General features: G+C 52.6%; 5 protein-coding genes across 5 annotated transcripts; 3 read left to right on the top strand and 2 right to left on the bottom strand.

Moving 5' to 3' along the window:
• Positions 1-441: 441 nt before the first annotated feature.
• BJX68DRAFT_270731 (cytochrome P450) lies at positions 442-2,019 on the top strand (the record flags this gene model as incomplete). Its single annotated transcript, XM_071046748.1, has 1 exon — positions 442-2,019. One exon carries the CDS (start codon positions 442-444, stop codon positions 2,017-2,019), a length of 1,578 nt encoding a protein of 525 aa, XP_070894999.1.
• Positions 2,020-2,450: 431 nt separating this feature from the next.
• Positions 2,451-3,842, top strand: BJX68DRAFT_270732 (farnesyl-diphosphate farnesyltransferase; the record flags this gene model as incomplete). The annotated part of the gene is made up of 3 exons (XM_071046749.1): positions 2,451-2,518; positions 2,570-3,617; positions 3,666-3,842. The coding sequence occupies 3 exons, from the start codon at positions 2,451-2,453 to the stop codon at positions 3,840-3,842; spliced, it is 1,293 nt and encodes a 430-aa protein (XP_070895000.1).
• A 4,981-nt stretch (positions 3,843-8,823) lies between these two features.
• BJX68DRAFT_270733 (uncharacterized protein) lies at positions 8,824-9,360 on the bottom strand (the record flags this gene model as incomplete). The annotated part of the gene is made up of 3 exons (XM_071046750.1): positions 8,824-9,098; positions 9,196-9,257; positions 9,338-9,360. 3 exons carry the CDS (start codon positions 9,358-9,360, stop codon positions 8,824-8,826), a joined length of 360 nt encoding a protein of 119 aa, XP_070895001.1.
• A 904-nt stretch (positions 9,361-10,264) lies between these two features.
• On the bottom strand, positions 10,265-11,275 carry BJX68DRAFT_244869 (uncharacterized protein). The gene is made up of 2 exons (XM_071041394.1): positions 10,904-11,275; positions 10,265-10,849 (listed from the first exon to the last, which is right to left on the bottom strand). The coding sequence occupies exons 1-2, from the start codon at positions 11,196-11,198 to the stop codon at positions 10,530-10,532; spliced, it is 615 nt and encodes a 204-aa protein (XP_070895002.1). The 5' UTR covers positions 11,199-11,275; the 3' UTR covers positions 10,265-10,529.
• Positions 11,276-14,515: 3,240 nt separating this feature from the next.
• BJX68DRAFT_257822 (MFS transporter) lies at positions 14,516-16,237 on the top strand (the record flags this gene model as incomplete). Its single annotated transcript, XM_071043413.1, has 7 exons — positions 14,516-14,550; positions 14,608-14,752; positions 14,820-15,097; positions 15,155-15,751; positions 15,826-15,950; positions 16,017-16,089; positions 16,177-16,237. The coding sequence occupies 7 exons, from the start codon at positions 14,516-14,518 to the stop codon at positions 16,235-16,237; spliced, it is 1,314 nt and encodes a 437-aa protein (XP_070895003.1).
• Between the last annotated feature and the right edge of the window lie 9 nt (positions 16,238-16,246).

The following is a 16,246-nucleotide window of genomic DNA, read 5'->3' on the forward strand; positions in this document are numbered from 1 at the left end:
ACGCACGACCCCTGTCCCGCTCACACGCACGGTACCTCTTCCTCAAGAACCGCAGGGAATGGTTGGTCCAGCTCGCAGTATTTGTCTTCCTTGTTTCCATGGTTTTCTTTTTCTTTTGCTGGTGATTTCTGATCTTTCTTTTTTCTCTCTTACCCCCTCCCACTCGGCCGGCTTGAGATCGGCTGCCAGTCCAGTATGCAGACCAGACAACACCACGTCTTAGCAGAATGTTGCTTATCTTCTTGCAGCACACCACCACACCTAGCACTCAGCTTGGTCGTATCTCTGTCTCCGGACTTTTCCGTACTCCGTGCTGAACCAAGGCCGGAGGCGCCGCGGCCTCGCCATTCTGCATCAGCTCAAAGGATATAAACTTTCAGAGGCCACCAGAATTCACCAGAATATGCTGCAAAACCAAACAATCTAGCAGGCACTGCAGCCATGACCAGCACCACCACCATCAGCTTCCCCACCGTGACCATGGACGCCCGCTTCATCGTCGTCCTGGGCGTCGCATACCTCTTCTACGAAGTCCTCTCCGGGCTGCGGCGGGCGCGAACCCTCCCGCCAGGCCCAACGCCTCTACCACTAATCGGCAACCTCCACCAGCACCCGCTGCACGAGCCCTGGGTGCAATACAGCGCGTGGCACAAGCAGTTCGGCGACATGGTGACCATGAAGCTGGGCACGCGCACGGTCATCGTGCTGGGCAGCCACAAGGCGGTGCATGAGATCCTCACGCGCCGCGGCAAGATCTACTGCTCGCACCCGAAGCTGGTCTTCTTCGGCGACTGCATGACCAAGAGCGGGTTCCCCGCGCTGCTGCCTTACTCCGTGCAGCGCCGCGAGCTGCACAGGCTCATCGTCTCGGTTTTCACGCCCGTCGCGTGCAGAGCATATGCCGAGGTCCAGGAGCGTGAGAGTCTGCGCATGATTCGGGAGATTCTACGCTCTCCTGGCAATCTCAGACATATCTGGGGGTACTCGGTGGGTGTCTCCTCGACGCTCATCTACGGCGAGCGCATGAGCCCCGCGCAGGAGGCCGAGGTCGGGGATATTCAAGAGATGTTCGAGGGGATCCAGGATGTTCTCTCTAAGGAAAACCTGGTTCTGGAGTTGTATCCGTTCCTGAACCTGCTTCCGGCCCCCGTGAACCGGTGGAAGAAGGCCGGCGAGAAGTTCCGGCAGCACATCATCGCGCTGTGGACGCGGCGCATCCAGCGCGGGCTGACCAACACCAACTGGAACTGGACGCGGATCATGAACGACAACAAGCCCAAGGCGATGACGCCGGACCAGTTCCTCTTCCTCATCGCGGAGCTCGAGCTCGCAGCGTCGCTGTCGACCTCGACGCTAATCCGCATGTTCATCGCAACCGCGCTCAAGAACCCGGCCGCGACAAAGCGCGTGCAGGCCGAGATCGACGCCGTCGTCGGCGCCGACAGACTCCCCACCTTCGCGGACCAGGACAGCCTCCCGCTGCTGCGCGGGTTCATCACGGAGATGATGCGCTGGAAGGCGATCCTGCCGCTGTCAATGCCGTACACGGGGCTCGAGGAGACCGAGTACAAGGGCTACCGGATCCCCACGGACGCATGCGTGATCGCCAACCAGTGGGCGCTGAACATGGACCCGGAGGTGTACGCAGATCCGGAGAGCTTCAGCCCCGAGCGCTGGGTGAAGGATCCGACGTTGCCGGAGCCGCCTGTGTTTGGGTTTGGGCGGCGGGTTTGCCCGGGCGAGACGTTTGGCAAGAACTCGATGTTTATTGCGTTTGCGCGCACGCTGTGGGGGTTCGACATTTGTCCGCCCGTTGAGGGGGAGAAAGGGTTGCCACCGGACCAGGCGCACACGGCGTTGGCGCTGATTGCCAACTGGGATACGGATACGGTACGGTTTATTTCGCGGAGCGAGGATCGCGCGAAAATCATCGAGGGGAACTTTCGGACACTGATGCAGGAGGACAAGGCTTTGCTGGAGAGCGCGCAGCGGAGTGTCAGGCTGCAGTTGCGGGTTTGATTCGTGGATTCGGTGCTAGAGATGGTCGTACAGGTAGAGTAGTCGTGTGTTTGAATTTAGCTTCCGTATAATGCAGTCACTATTCGCTCATTCTTATTATCCTGGCTGAAAGATAGTCGGTGAGCACTCTGAGGACTGGACATGGTGGCCGCTGTTCCTCCACAGGGGTCTGAGATTGGCGGTTCATGCAGGGTACCTATATCTGCCGGCCGAATCACTTACTCCGAGTCGAGGAAAACAAAGCAGTCATATTGATGGCACTGAAGAGCAGCAGCCGATGGCCCATCCGTTTCCTTCGGTCCTCGCTCAGTACTTGTGTGTCCACCGAACTAGCTGTCCAACTGCGTCTGCGTATCTACTCGTCTTACAGGCTTGCACCCTTCCATTACCTCTATAACACCACTGTTCGAAGAGGCTCAGTTGCGGTCACCATGAACACGGTGTCAAAAGCTGCCTATCTCGCCGTTCGACCCTGGGAAGGGAGATGGATTCTTCAGTGGTACTTCCGCCCCTCTATCTGACCTGAGAAGCTCTGGCTGATGCAAACCAGGAAGCTCTTGCACACGCCCGTCCACCGCCGCAGCACCGGAAACGAAACGCCAACACAGGAAATCTGCTTCCGGCTTCTCGAGGCCACAAGCCGAAGCTTCACTCTAGTGATCAAGGAGCTGCACCCAGAATTGCTCTTCCCGGTGTGCATCTTCTACCTGGTCCTGCGGGGACTAGACACGATCGAGGACGACACATCAATACCGGTGAAGACAAAGGAGTCCCTGCTGCGCAAGTTCGAAAATTACATTGAAGAGGATGGCTGGACGTACTCCGGCATCCACGAGCGAGAAAAAGACCGCGACTTGCTCCTTCAATTCGACTCTGTCGTCGCCGAGTTTAGACGCATGAAGCCCGCCTACCAGACCATTGTCAAAGAGATCACGCGGAAAATGGGCAACGGGATGGCGGACTTCGCGTGCAAGGTGAATGATCTGCGAACTGTTGCGGACTACGACCTTTACTGTTACTATGTGGCCGGGCTGGTGGGCGAAGGACTGACCCGGCTTTTTGTCACATCTTCGCTGGGCAGTCCGGGGCTGTTACGCGACGCAAACCTTCACAGGTCAATGGGCCTTTTCCTGCAAAAGACGAATATCATCCGCGACGTCCACGAGGATCACGCTGACGGCCGGTACTTCTGGCCGCGGGAGATCTGGTCCAAGCATGTCAATAGTTTCGACGATCTGTTCAAGCCCGAATACCGCCAACAAGCGATCGAGTGTAGCTTAGAGATGATCCTTAATGCGCTGAGCCACGTTGAGGACTGCCTGGTCTACCTCGGCTGCCTGAACGAGCAGAGCGTCTTTAATTTCTGCGCCATCCCGCAGACGATGGCGATTGCCACGCTGGAGCTGTGTTTTCAGAACCCTGCGATGTTCGAGCGAAATGTGAAGATCTCAAAGGGGGAGGCTTGCCGGCTCATGCTGCAGTCGACGGGCGATCTTCGCGAGGTCAGCGCCGTGTTCAGGGTCTACGTTGGCCGAATCCACGACAAGTGCTCGCCAGCCGATAGGCACTTTGTTGAAATCAGGACCGCGTGCGACAAGGTAAGGTACTTGCTCCTGTTCTGCTTACCTGAAGCTAAGCCGTGGCAGATTATCAGATTCATCGAGACCACGTTCAACTCCTCTGACACAAAAGCTGTCTCGGCTCCAGAAAAAGCCAAGCTCGAGCCGACTAACGACCGCGCGAGCTTCAACTCGGCGGGGTGGGCCGTTTCCATTGTCATTGCTATCGTCCTGTACATGGTTCTGTTTATTGTTGATGCTTGATGGACGTCTGTGGTCATCTCGCTCGTCATGATACGTGTCTCATCAGGTTGGACAGAGCAAGAGGGAGTCGGTATTAGTGAGTGGGTACGGGAGTGGCTGAGCCGTGGTTGTCTCAAACGAGAATCGGGCTGTAATGCAAAGGCGTAATAATATGTCCATGTTTGCTTTGACAATTCATTTTTGTTTTTTTTTTCTTTTCTTTTTTTGGTTCGTGCCTGGCGTCGGTCGCCGTGTTGAGTTGTCCGGTAAGCAACAAGCTATGACTCTTCCAGCGCCGGAGTCACACAGATGGACCTCGAAGAAGAAAGCCGTATGCGGCCGCGAACAATTTTTCAGAGGATTGAGGATGCCTGCAAGCCCCGAGGAGCTTCCCAACTCACAGACCATATGACCACCTACACCTTCGCACGAATAAGCAAATTCCGCGATATTGGTTCTCCATCAAGTGGAATCACACGGGTTATCTCGAGGGCCCTCTCCTTGATAGGACGGCACATCTATCCATCCATGGTCAGCACGCCACAAGCTTTCAAGGCGCATACCTGCTCAGCCTCGCATGGCCCGCCCCTCTCGTAGGTTCCCGGCGATCCGAGAGTCTTCATTGGCCAGGTGCAAAAGCTAAACGGGTCTTCTCGGAGTTATTTGCCGGCTTGAAACTTTCTGTGAAACTCGATCAACCTTATTTGGACCCCCTCTTTCTTTGCTCACTGCCCAGGGCGCACCTCCGACCAGTCCCACGGGGTATGATCTGCTCTCGGTCTCCTCAAGATGGAGATCCCTGCCCTGCCCCTTCACACCAGCACAACAATGCCAAACACAAGATGCCGGTGCTTTTGTTGGGTTGTCTGTTTGCTCCAGTATGCAGCCGGCTCTGATAAAGCCTGCAGATCGGGACGAGCGGAGTATTCGACAGCACGGTGTGTTCGGAACAACCAAGCAACTGAGCTATGGTAGAGCGCGATGCTGGCAGCCAAGTGATATTCTAGCTTCCGCTTTTCGACAAGACAAGGTTTACCTGGCCATACCATGATATGGGCCTCGTTGCTGCTTGGACCCGTGTAGCGTTCACCACGACATTGTGGGCAGGCTCATTGACTACCCCACTGAGTCTGTGCACCGGACATCGTATGTTTGTAGCCTTAGGTTATTTCGTTCCTTTTTTTTGTTTATCTCGGTCATCAAGATCCATCAAGCCCATAATCCGATAATGCGCGGAGCATGATATAAAGCCGATTTGAACGATATCCATCAGAGGACACGCGCGCCATAACCAAACCAAAAATCGTACTCAACTTTTGCTAGCACAAATGCAGACGGTCCTCCCTTTCCGCAATTATCTCGATCGACGGTCGCGTAATGGAGCTTACTCCGTCGTGTTGTTTCTGACCCTCCGAACACAGCGACCCTTTGGGTTTCGAACCCACCCAGAGAGGCACTTCCGACACTGCATGAAGCCGGCTGCGGGTGTCATCGAGGCTACCTAAGTGTATTGCAAGCCCCTCCCCGCGGCGCGCGCCTTCGCGAAGTCACAGATACTCCACGGGGAGAGCCGAAAATCTTCCACTGGTTTCCGTAAACCGCCGGCAGGGGAACTGAGGAGATCAGCACGGAGCGCCCTTGCCGCCGTGTAGACGGAAAAGAAGGGAAAGAAAGGAAAGGCAAGCACGGGCCTGTTTCCCGAGGAGATCCTCCAACAGTTCCCGTATGTACGAAGTTGATTTACTTGGTATCCCTGCGCGGCCTTTGCTGCGGAGGGACCCGAGAAACTCTTTTTGGGGAGTAATGATAGGTGGATAATAGGTCAGGAAGGCTTGCGAGGGGCGAAGAGGAAGTGAAAGTTCCTTGACCCTACGCAACTAGATGGTCGTATCATGCAGCAGGAAGCGGAGTTTGGGGGACCACAGGAATGGTGATCGGGTGGAGCGGCCAAAGTGCTCCAGCGGCCAACGTATAATCAAGGTCGTACTTTGTGAGGAACGCCGGAGGGCTCTGACTGGGTTCTACAGACACACTGCTCTGCTCCAGACACAGTACGTACATGGCTTGTCTCGAGGATCGACGATGGTGCGAGTCGATGCGTTCATCCTGTGGGGAATCTATGCGGGTTGCTTTACTTTTGTGATTCTCATTGTATGGAGTGCGATGATAACCGAGGGGGTACAAAGTCTGAAGTGGCTTCAGATTGCTGCTTCTTTCCTTGAAACAAACCAATCACCATCACTGTCTCTATCGAGGATCAAGGCCGCTTGAACGTGCCGCTTGGTAAATGGCCTGCAACATTACCATCTACTTTGTCCGCTGCAGAGGTAGGTGCGGTTGCACAAGGTATTGTTAACTAATTAAACTAGGTAGTAGTCATAAGGGACTTTAAGTTAGGTACTTCCCTATTCTATGCTAATGGCTACTAGCAAGACTTTCTTTGCGTAGCTTAGAATCTTAAGACTATAAAAGGCCAAGATAATATTGCTGCCTCCCTATAAAGCTTAAAGGGTAGTCTATTTCAAGTTAAAATTAATTAATCCTCTATATACTTACTGATAGCCTGTGGCCTGCATAGTTAATAGGCTTGGCAGCTTTTACAGGATTTAATTTTCTACACCAGTCGGTTAAATTTGGAATAGAAGAGGTATTATAAGACTAGTTAAAAAGAATAGCTAATAGAAGATCCTTGTATTATTTACCTCCCTAGGGGAGTTAAAAGGGTATAAAGAGCTACTAAATAATAATTAAAGGGGGTTAAGCATAGAGGATGACCTACTTATTAGAACTAGCAGGAGTAATAAGAGGAAGACACGGAGTTCCTTAATAGGGTGGCTGTGCTGATTATTAGTACGCATCTCAAGTCCATCCATATCTGCATCTGCTCTACAAGGCGGCTTGACAGTGGCAGCTAGAGTCAAGATGCTTGACGTGGACGCGCTGGTGATTGACTGGAACGAGCGCATTGGAGACAACTGGCGCTAGCAATACCATTAACTCGTCCTGTATGATCCAGCCTGGTACGACCACATGCCATACGTCAGCTTCCCCCTCACCGGCCAGTGTTTAACCCCAAGGATAAGCTCGCCGACTGCCAGTCAGTAAGCATAATTGATCCCTGTTCTCCGAGCACACTGCATCATCCCTGCATATTTCTGCCCGCTTTGTGAAGGTACTGGGAGCGACTCCATTTTCTTCGATTTGACACACAAGAGAGGCAAGTTCTTGCCTGGATTTGGTGTCGATTTTGCCAGGTGGAGAGGCCCTCGATACACTACTCGCTAGAACATCCATACAGTCCCGATATACGTCTGCATGCTGCGACCGATCGGCAAAAATGGACATGATCACGGTATAGTCCCGGATGGCACGATCGACAGCCTTTGAGATTGGCACCGCCCGCCGCCAAACAATGTACAGCATGGTGATTCCTACCTGGAAGAGGAACAGGTTCTTTGGCCTGATTAGCATGTATATAAAGGCCCAGTACAAGCCACGGCTTGAATACATACATAAAGCCAATGCTTTGGTATCTGTCTTCGCTTTTGAAGCGCTGTGAAGGTAGCACACGAGTCATAGGAGGCCATGAGCAGCTCATCAGCAACTTCTGATGTCGCGTCAAAAGGCACAGAGCTTTACAATACAACCTTGGTCATATGCGCGACATAGACCATTCCAAGAGGACTTGCGTGGCCCTGCTCCTTTAAGTGACTGTCGCAGATCTCAAGCGTTAGGGAACCATCACGGAGTGAGTCAAGTGGAGATGAGCCTACATACCCATCACCAAATACCTCATCACATTTGGCCCAGCGGTCGATCTCTGCCCGTACCTCTTGAAGATATCAAGGGACGAAACCAACAGCTACCAGCTATCCTCCGCGTATTGCTTAGTATTTCGGATTGGACCTGTCTGATCTTGCACATGTGGCCGAAGAATCGAAGATCAAAGTTGTAGAATGCTCCCTCGGAGGCACCAAGCACCTCAGAAGCCCAGGGCATGAAGAATTGCGGTTCAGCTTTGTTTTCATACAAAGGTGTCTCGATCCACTCGGCTGGTGGATAGGGGGGAATATGGAGTGTTATGGTGACCACCTTGTCCAACCTCGGAAGCATTAGTATTTCAGCGAAATCACCAGCTGTGGGCTTACAAGTATATGCACCACCACGCTTTGATTTTCATGTCTGTCTCAGGACTTCCGTCATGGCGTATGCAGTGAACTGATGGGAAATCGCAAAGCGCATGACAACGCCCACGATGTGGACAGCGCGCGATGTGCTCTCTCCATGAAGCGCATGGAAAGCATATAGAAGCATGGCCTGTATACGGGAAAGTGGTCTAAAAGAGGAATTAGTTATAACACTCATTTCGGTATGCACCTTTAGCATGAAGTCCCGGTGTTGTCGCTGTGTTCGATGGTCTAACCATGCATGTTGCAGGATTGCACCGGTCGCGAAGATCTGGGGAATTTTTTACATTAGTGGTTTCCCTGGCAGGCCAAGGTGGATCAAGCAAATACCAGCTTCACCAGACACATAGACCAGCCATTGTCATTGCAGCTAGCAAGTTGACCTGTTTTCCATATCATGTACGCGCCACTGCATTCCTCCACATCGAGGAATGGGTACCGAGGGTGGATCATCTTAAAATAAGTCTGGAAGAAGGAAGCACAGTCGCCGATGGAGATGTCGGCCATATTTGTTCGACTGAGGGGTTGCATACCGCCGGAGAGTGGTGTTGATCCTTGCGTGGCACTCATATCCGGCGCCCTTTGCATCAAGTGTGGTTGGCTGACTGAAAACAGGGTATCATCCGCAATAGAGAAATCGACATTGATTCCCGTGGCTGTGGGAGGGGAGTTTGATGGCAAATATGACAGGATCATAGGGTCGGCAAGCACCGGCATGTCCTGAAAAATATTCCCCAGGGCGAGACCGGGCGAAGGGTTGGATGATTCTAGGTGAACTTGAGCTGTTGACCCAGGGGATTTCCCCTGCAGACCAGCTACCTGCTGCTCGAGATCCTTGACATAGCGAGGGACGTAAGCGCGAGCACGCACTCGCGGAATTGTGTTCCCGTGCCGAGGAGGACCAGGCGCTGGTGGACGAGGTCAAAGGACTGGAGGAAGGGGTTTGGCCAGGGGCCGAGGGAATTTTGGACGGTGAGGATGAGCCACCGTGGTGGTGTTGCGAGAAAGCGCTCGGGAGTTATATCGGTGCCGATGAGCGCGCATGTTTCCGGGTGTGCGAGGGCGGGGAGGACTTCAGAGAGCCAGTAGCCTAGACCATATATGAAATCATTTCGTCAATATGTGGACAGGATGTGCCGCGCTCATGGCAGAAGCTGAGAGAAAGTTGGTTTATTCTCTGTTCATACCATCGGAACTCCCTATATCGAGCACCCTGAGATTTTTCGGGGTACTTGCAGGGGAGCTAGGACTAGCTTCCCCATTGCAAGCTTGATGGCTTGATGCTGGCCGACGAGGCGTTGGTTCTCGACCGTTGAGTCGAACACATACTCATACTGCTCTTCAGAACTCATGTTGTGGCTGGCCTTGAGTGTGGAGAGCGTGAATTGTAGGATAGCAAGTAGTGGGTACGATACAGACAAGCCATATGGAACGCGAGTGGGACTTCCCCGAGAAAGCCGTTCCTTCGGGCAGTGTTGCGGGGTATGCACAGGCAATATAGGAACAGTCAAGTAAGTAAGCACGGGAGCGCTCTGATATCTGACGCTGCTAGCTCTCGAGGAAAGTTAAATCGTGAGCCACTCTGGGTAGCGATTGGCCCCTGCCGTAACAGGTTAGCGGCCACAGCGAGCCTCGGCGACGTCCTCTGACGGTCAGCTTACTCTTCGCAGCAGCGTTGTCTATCTGGTGGGTTACACCAGGTGCGGCTGAGTTCAGACCTTGCCCACACGGTGAGCGCCATTTGCCCTTGGTTGGGCATCATCGCGAGGTCCTGGAGCCTCATCGGGATAAACCTATTAAAGCAAATGGTTACACATCATCAGTCTGTGGGATACCCTGAGACTCCTCGTCTACCACGCCAGCACTTGCTGACTAATCTAGGATCTGTGCAACCATCCTTGATTGGGGATAACCGGGTACGATAAGTTAATGCCAGCTGACATATCAAAGCGCCGCGCTCGGGCAATTTACACTACATTAACGTAAGTCTGATGGTCGGGTGCAACTGAAATGGATAAGCCCGAGTATTGGTCGGGAGATCTCGGTGGTTGTGATGCACCTGCGGTACCTGTCAAGAAAGAGTTCGATCCATTCGACAGGAAAATATCAGTCGTTTGGGAGAGATTAAGATTACAATTTTCTTTGCATGGGCTTGGCGAGTGGAAAATGCAGGTGAGAGAAAATAGCCATGTCCTGAGAGATTGAATAAATATTGTAATAACCTGCGGAAAACGCAACGCACCAAAAATGGCGTGTCTGTAATAGTTCTATAGGTAGCTGGTGGTCGATTACGAAGATCTTAGGCCGCAATTTCGCCAAAAGTAGTGAGTTACCCATATGTACGTCCACAAGCTCTGGTTCATTATTCCTTTTTCGATATTAGCTGTGTCATTGTGCCTATAAATGGATGGAATACATATTGCAGCGGACCGCCTCGGTTCGGTTAGACTTGTCCTACAGAGCGGATAGCTAGAGTTTGTGATCGCACACTCGAAATTCAGGTAGTCCTACAAAAAGCGCTTCAGAAAAGGAAGCTGTATCGACGGTTGGCACTATTCCCGGTGAAAGTGGGCTCTATGCTCGTCGAGGTTGAGCTCGTGGTTTCCAGCACGGCAGAGGAAGATGGTACAATAGACGCAGATTCGATCGCTGAATCAGTGCTGGTGATGGAAGATGTCGAGGTGATCGAAGTGGTCGAAGTGGTCGCACTCGTCGCTGAATCCGAAACTGTAATGGTCGATTGCGTTGCAGCGCTCGTCGACGAGTCGGTCAAGCTAGACAGCCACGCACTCGGCTCCAGGCCGCCGATCTCGTAGACGGACCAGGCGTCTTGGCCGCCACCTATTGACGCCACGTATTAGCAAATACAATTGCACAAGCGAATGGGCAACTCACAGACGTCACCCACGTAACCCGGACATTCGGTGTCGCACTTGTCGTCGGATACCACATCCTCTACAGATGGGAGCGACTTTCCGCACCAACAATCTTCTCCCTGTACAGCAGCATAGCGAGATCCAGTTTCGGTGCAGGCGTTGATGCAGTGGCCGATTGACTGGAAAACATACGAGCCGATGTCTTGCAGGTCGCCCGGGTTGCTGAAGCAGCCCTGGGAAGATGAGGCTTGGGCAGAGACAGCGACGGAAAGGGCGAAGGGGAGAAGAGAGAGGAGGAGAGTAGACGGGGCCATTTTGATAGATGTGAAGAATGGAATAATGAAGATTGAGGCTCGGCGAGGGTGCAGAAGATCGACTCTGTGAGGACGGCGCAGATTCTTGAAAAAGGGGCAGACTCGGCAGAGCCGCAGTGAAAATAAAAGGGGAGCGAATCAGGTCATCTTCAGTGGGGCCGGCCTCGTTGTAAATCTGGCCAATCAGGCTCCTTACCTGGTGGAGCTCATGTCACGGCGCCTCCAGGCTTTCAATCCCCTCGAGAACCCCAGGGCTCAGACCTCCAGTTTATACTTTTTCGGCCGAATAGCCGGCTTGCCATGGTGGCTGTCTCTAAAGAGCATGCAGCCTGCCACCCAGCATTTAGTGGAGCTGTCGCTGGCGTTGGCTTACTGTACGGGACTGGCCCCTCCTCTTCCAAGCGCTGGCGGGCAATTCTGTGGCAGATCTAGGAGATATTATGTATGGCGGTTCACGTATATTTACACGGGGTATCCTCTGAAATCTCCTCTCATTGGCATCTTTCACCTGAAAACACATGATTGCCCATTTCAGCCGTTCCTAATCGAGGTGCCCTAACTAGTGTGCGCCATATGTCCCCCCAGTAATTGAACTTTCAGGGCGTCTTCTTCGATGGGAGCTACATACCTAGGAGGAATTGTCATTCGCATCTCAGATGTACCGCCGGAGCTGAGGCGTTGGCTTGTGGCCGGATGCCCGGGATTAACTTTCTCCAACACGATATATGTCTTGCATGACGGCAGACCCACTTCGCCTAGCTGTCAATATAGTTGCCCCAATTTGCTCCTGGTTAAACCTTCGCATCAAGCTCGTGGTACGTGAATTGCAATTGCAAATCGGCGGTACCGAAGGGCCAATGAAAATGGGGCAATAGGCGTCTAATCGTGGCTTTTGCCCATTGGAGCATCCTTTGATCATGCAGAGAGGATGTAGTACATTGCCCACGATAACGTGACTGAAAATACATAGCCACTTGTGGGCAATCACTAGGGCATTATCAACTTCCTACTGATATCTGGAAACATAATCTCTCTATATACGATATAGACTTATTCTGGAGGTGTTGACTGAGTGCTCACCGTAGGAATTGGATAACGCTGGCGTAATGAGGGCCCCACTTTAGCTTCAGGTCGGGAAAACCCCTGAAACAAGTTTAGACAGGGAACATCGAACCGCTTTCTAGAACTAGGCTAGAGCTGGCGGGCCTGAAACTATTCAGGATTTGGTGGCTCAGCCACTGGGGTCCAAACCGGCGCGCAAAAGTTAAAACAGCCTCATTCCTTGCCATTGATTTTTAATCTCCGATTGTTCCTCTTCTTCTGCTCTCTGTCAGCAATCATGAATCTTGTCCTCAGGCAAATGCGCCCTGACACTGCTTACGCCTGTTTCACTTGCCAATCGCATAAGAGAAAATGCGACAGGGGGCTGCCTTCTTGTTCGCGGTGTCTCAGGTAAGATGTTAAAGCCGAACATGGACCCCTAGAGCCTACAGCAGCCCACGGCCACTGCTTGCAGAAATAACCGGCCGTGTCAATACCAACTGAAGCTGGATGTCAATAGGTATAGAGTGCATCTGTCTTTTGACTTTGCGTGCTTTGCTAATTAATATACTGCGCAGACTTCCCAAGACCCTGTGGAACAAGACGGCCTGTCTAGAGTGTCATTAAAGAAGAGAGGATGTGATGGACAGCGACCGAGTTGTTCGCGATGTCAGGCCTAAGCGCGGCACTTCTCTTCGATCTATATCAAATAACAATTGTACGGCAGGAAGCAGCTCAGCTGTACGGTACTAATCTCGGCTAACGAGCAACACGGTCGTAGCATCCATGATCTTCGACGGCGACCCACACTGCACTCTCCTTCCAGAACCCGCAGCCGACGAACCCCTCGCATTCCTGAATTGGGCCGTCCCGCGGATCCAGGCGAGACCATCACCCGATTATCCCTTGGCGGCTGTGGATTTGTTCTGCTATGTCATCGATGCCCTGAACAGCTTTCACCACCATCCTCTCAGCTGGAGCCGGAGAGTCCATTCACATCAACCTTCACAGAATGGCTTCTCAACACGCACGGCCTCTGGCTTGAAGACTTCGCCAGCGCCCACGACCCCTCTCTCGAAGCCACCTGGATCGCAATGGGTTGCCTCTGGTACATCATCTCGTCCGGCCCCGGCGACGAAGACATCCCCAACGACCACGTGGCCAAGATCAAGAAAGCCATCGCGAAGGTGCCCGGCCTGGTCTGGTTCCAAGATGCCCCCGAGGCATTCCTCTTCGCGGCTCTGGTTGCATCGGCGGCTGCGATGAAGAGGCTGGATCTCGTGTGGTTGTCGACATTTGGGCAGTTCCTTACGAGCGCCCTGCTCAGGCAGGACAAGGAGATGTATTTGTACTGCTGGCTGTGCTATGCTATATGGGCGTTAGGGCTGTGCGGATGGCGAAGATGGGGCGGGTGTTGAAAGATTGGTAGCGCGCGGGTGAGTCTTATTGTAGTGAGGCAGGAGTTTGGTGATATAAGCAGTAATATACCTAAAGTGCGTACAAGTGGTTTGTGAACAAATCGTGCTTGGAAGTATCAACCCAGAATGCCAACGTAATCTCCTGACATGATGTGCCGGAAACTCCTGCGGCCGTTGTCCAAGCCAATGGGTTCATCGCGGATGAATTAGAACGCCATGGTCGGGGTGATTTCCAATACCTGGAGATAGCAGAATAGCACTTTGCTCGCTTGCTAACCAGACCCCCGACAGCCGATGACGTGACGCCGGGCGCAGGGACCGGGTTATCGCTCCGGGGGGTCCCAGCCGGACGTGCGCCCCGGATCTTACGGCCGTATGATCCCCAACTTGCCAAGCACTGCTAAAACCCACTTGGAGGAGCTCGCGCCCTGAGAAAAGAATTCTTAGTTGGTACAGCCGTAAATTCCCATAAAGCTATATCGTTAGCGGATTACAGTGGAGCCTAGCCAAAAATGTAGATCACAGCGTCGGTTGATGCATAGTGCGTTCTACTCCGTGGTCTCCTTGGATTCTTTCCTGCTGACTGTACATTTCAAAGTCCCCGAGCTTATGCATCTTTGTAGTTGTATCTAGATTCTGAAAGTGGCAACGGCAAGCCAATAGAAGTATATAGAACATGTGCTCAAACAGTATTGCCCGTCATTAAGCCCTCTGGCATCGCATCTCAAAGCTTCCAAAAGCAATACCGTGGTAGGAACCGATAGCAAGGCCGACCCTGAGTCCGGAGCACTTCAAGTCGCAGACTGGTCGGACGACCCTAGCAACCCCAAAACCTTTGCCGTCTGGCGCAAATGGGTGATGGTATTTATCGTCTCCTTTAGCTCACTTTGCATGTATGCCATTAACCTTCTCAAAGATCCCAATGGTTACTGATGTAGTATCTACGGCAGAACATGTACATCGGCAATTTATTCGGCTACCTACGATCAGATCACCGTGCAGTTCCAAGTCTCGGAGCTTGCTGCAACAGTGGGCCTCTCCGTCTTCATCCTGGGAATGGGAGTCGGGCCAATGTTTGTCGCCCCAATGTCTGAAGTATGATACTGCCCACGGCCCATTTCACGCAGTGCCTGCACGAGGCGCGCTAACTGATTGGCGGAAGTTTTACGGCCGGCGTCCGATCTATTTCATATCCCTAGCCCTGTTCACCATCTGGCTTATACCATGTGCCGCCGCACCGAATTATGGAACCATGATTGCTGGAAGACTCCTGAGTGGCCTTACCAGTGCTGCCTTTCAAAGTGTGGCAGGAGGGTCAATCAGTGACTTGTTTACCCGCGAAACCCTCCAACTCCGAATGATGGTGTACACCGCAACCCCCTTTGCAGGTCCCGTTCTCGGTCCGATGATCGGTGGCTTTATCAACTACAATACTTCATGGTACGTGGCGTATCCTGCTACATATACAACTTGACCCCACCGCTCACAGTCGTATAGGAGGTGGTCATTTTACGTGATCATAATATGGAGCACCACTCTGTGGATTCTGTGCGTGGTATTCATGCAGGAGACCTACGCCCCTGTCCTCTTAAGACGCAAAGCCCAACAAGGAAAGAGCGGCTCTGCCATTGCACTTCCCCATACAACGCAATCTGTACAGGGAGCGCTCCTCAAGTCGCTGTACCGCCCTTCCCTCCTCCTAACCCTTGGGCCCATGTGCCTATGGCTCTGCGTGTACACCGTAATCATGATCGGTACGCTGTACCTGTTCTTCGGCGCATTCCCCTTGATATTCGGAGACATCTACGGGTTCAACCTGTGGCAAATCGGCCTCACATTCCTCGGCCAGCTCACAGGGACCGTCATCGGTGCCTTTTTAGACCCCCTGTGGCGTTGGAATCTGCAGCGCCTGATACGAAACTATCGTGCCAAAACCGGCAGCGAGTCTGGGGAGTTCCTAACGGAATTCAGACTCCCGCCTGCCATACTCGGCGCACGGTTGATCACCATCGGGCTCTTCTGGTTTGGCTGGAGTAGTTATCCGGACGTGCATTGGATAATGCCAGTTATCGGAAGTGCGTTCTTTGGGTTAGGGTCAGTCCTCATTTCCTCTCTTTTTACGGATCTGGGGATCTTCAATGTGAATTGCTAATACCCGCACTGCATAGTGTTTTCCTTGCCTTCCAAGGGATACTCACGTTCCTCGTCGACGCATACCCAGTCTATGCGGCGAGCGCGCTCGAAGCAAATGCTTTTCTCAGGAGCACCTTTGCAGCGGCGTTCCCACTCTTCGGTTTGTAGAGTCAGTACCACGTCCTTTCCCAACCAGTACAACCCCGGTATATTAATCCAGTGGCAGTGTACAATGCCTTCGGGTACCAATGGGCTACATCTCTCTTGGCCTTTTTGATGGTGGCGATGCTCCCATTTCCGTGAGTGCTCTTCAAACAGCAAGAAAGAAAATCCAAAATAAAAACAAACGCCCGCAGTTCTTGTCATGCTGATTCTGTGAAATCTAGGTACATATTCTTCAGATTTGGACCTCAGATTCGGGCGAGGAGTCGCTTTACCAAGGGATAAAACATTGGA

Source organism: Aspergillus pseudodeflectus (genome assembly GCF_044049435.1).
Source record: "Aspergillus pseudodeflectus strain CBS 756.74 chromosome Unknown BJX68scaffold_52, whole genome shotgun sequence".
Classification (NCBI taxonomy): domain Eukaryota; kingdom Fungi; phylum Ascomycota; class Eurotiomycetes; order Eurotiales; family Aspergillaceae; genus Aspergillus; species Aspergillus pseudodeflectus.

Bases quoted from the DNA above. Each gene is read 5' to 3' on its own strand.
- BJX68DRAFT_244869 (XM_071041394.1), bottom strand. From the start codon at position 11,198: ATGGCCCCGTCTACTCTCCTCCTCTCTCTTCTCCCCTTCGCCCTTTCC. The intron at 10,850-10,903 runs GTGAGTTGCCCA...TGGCGTCAATAG, and splicing joins GGGTTACGTGGGTGACGTCT to GTGGCGGCCAAGACGCCTGG.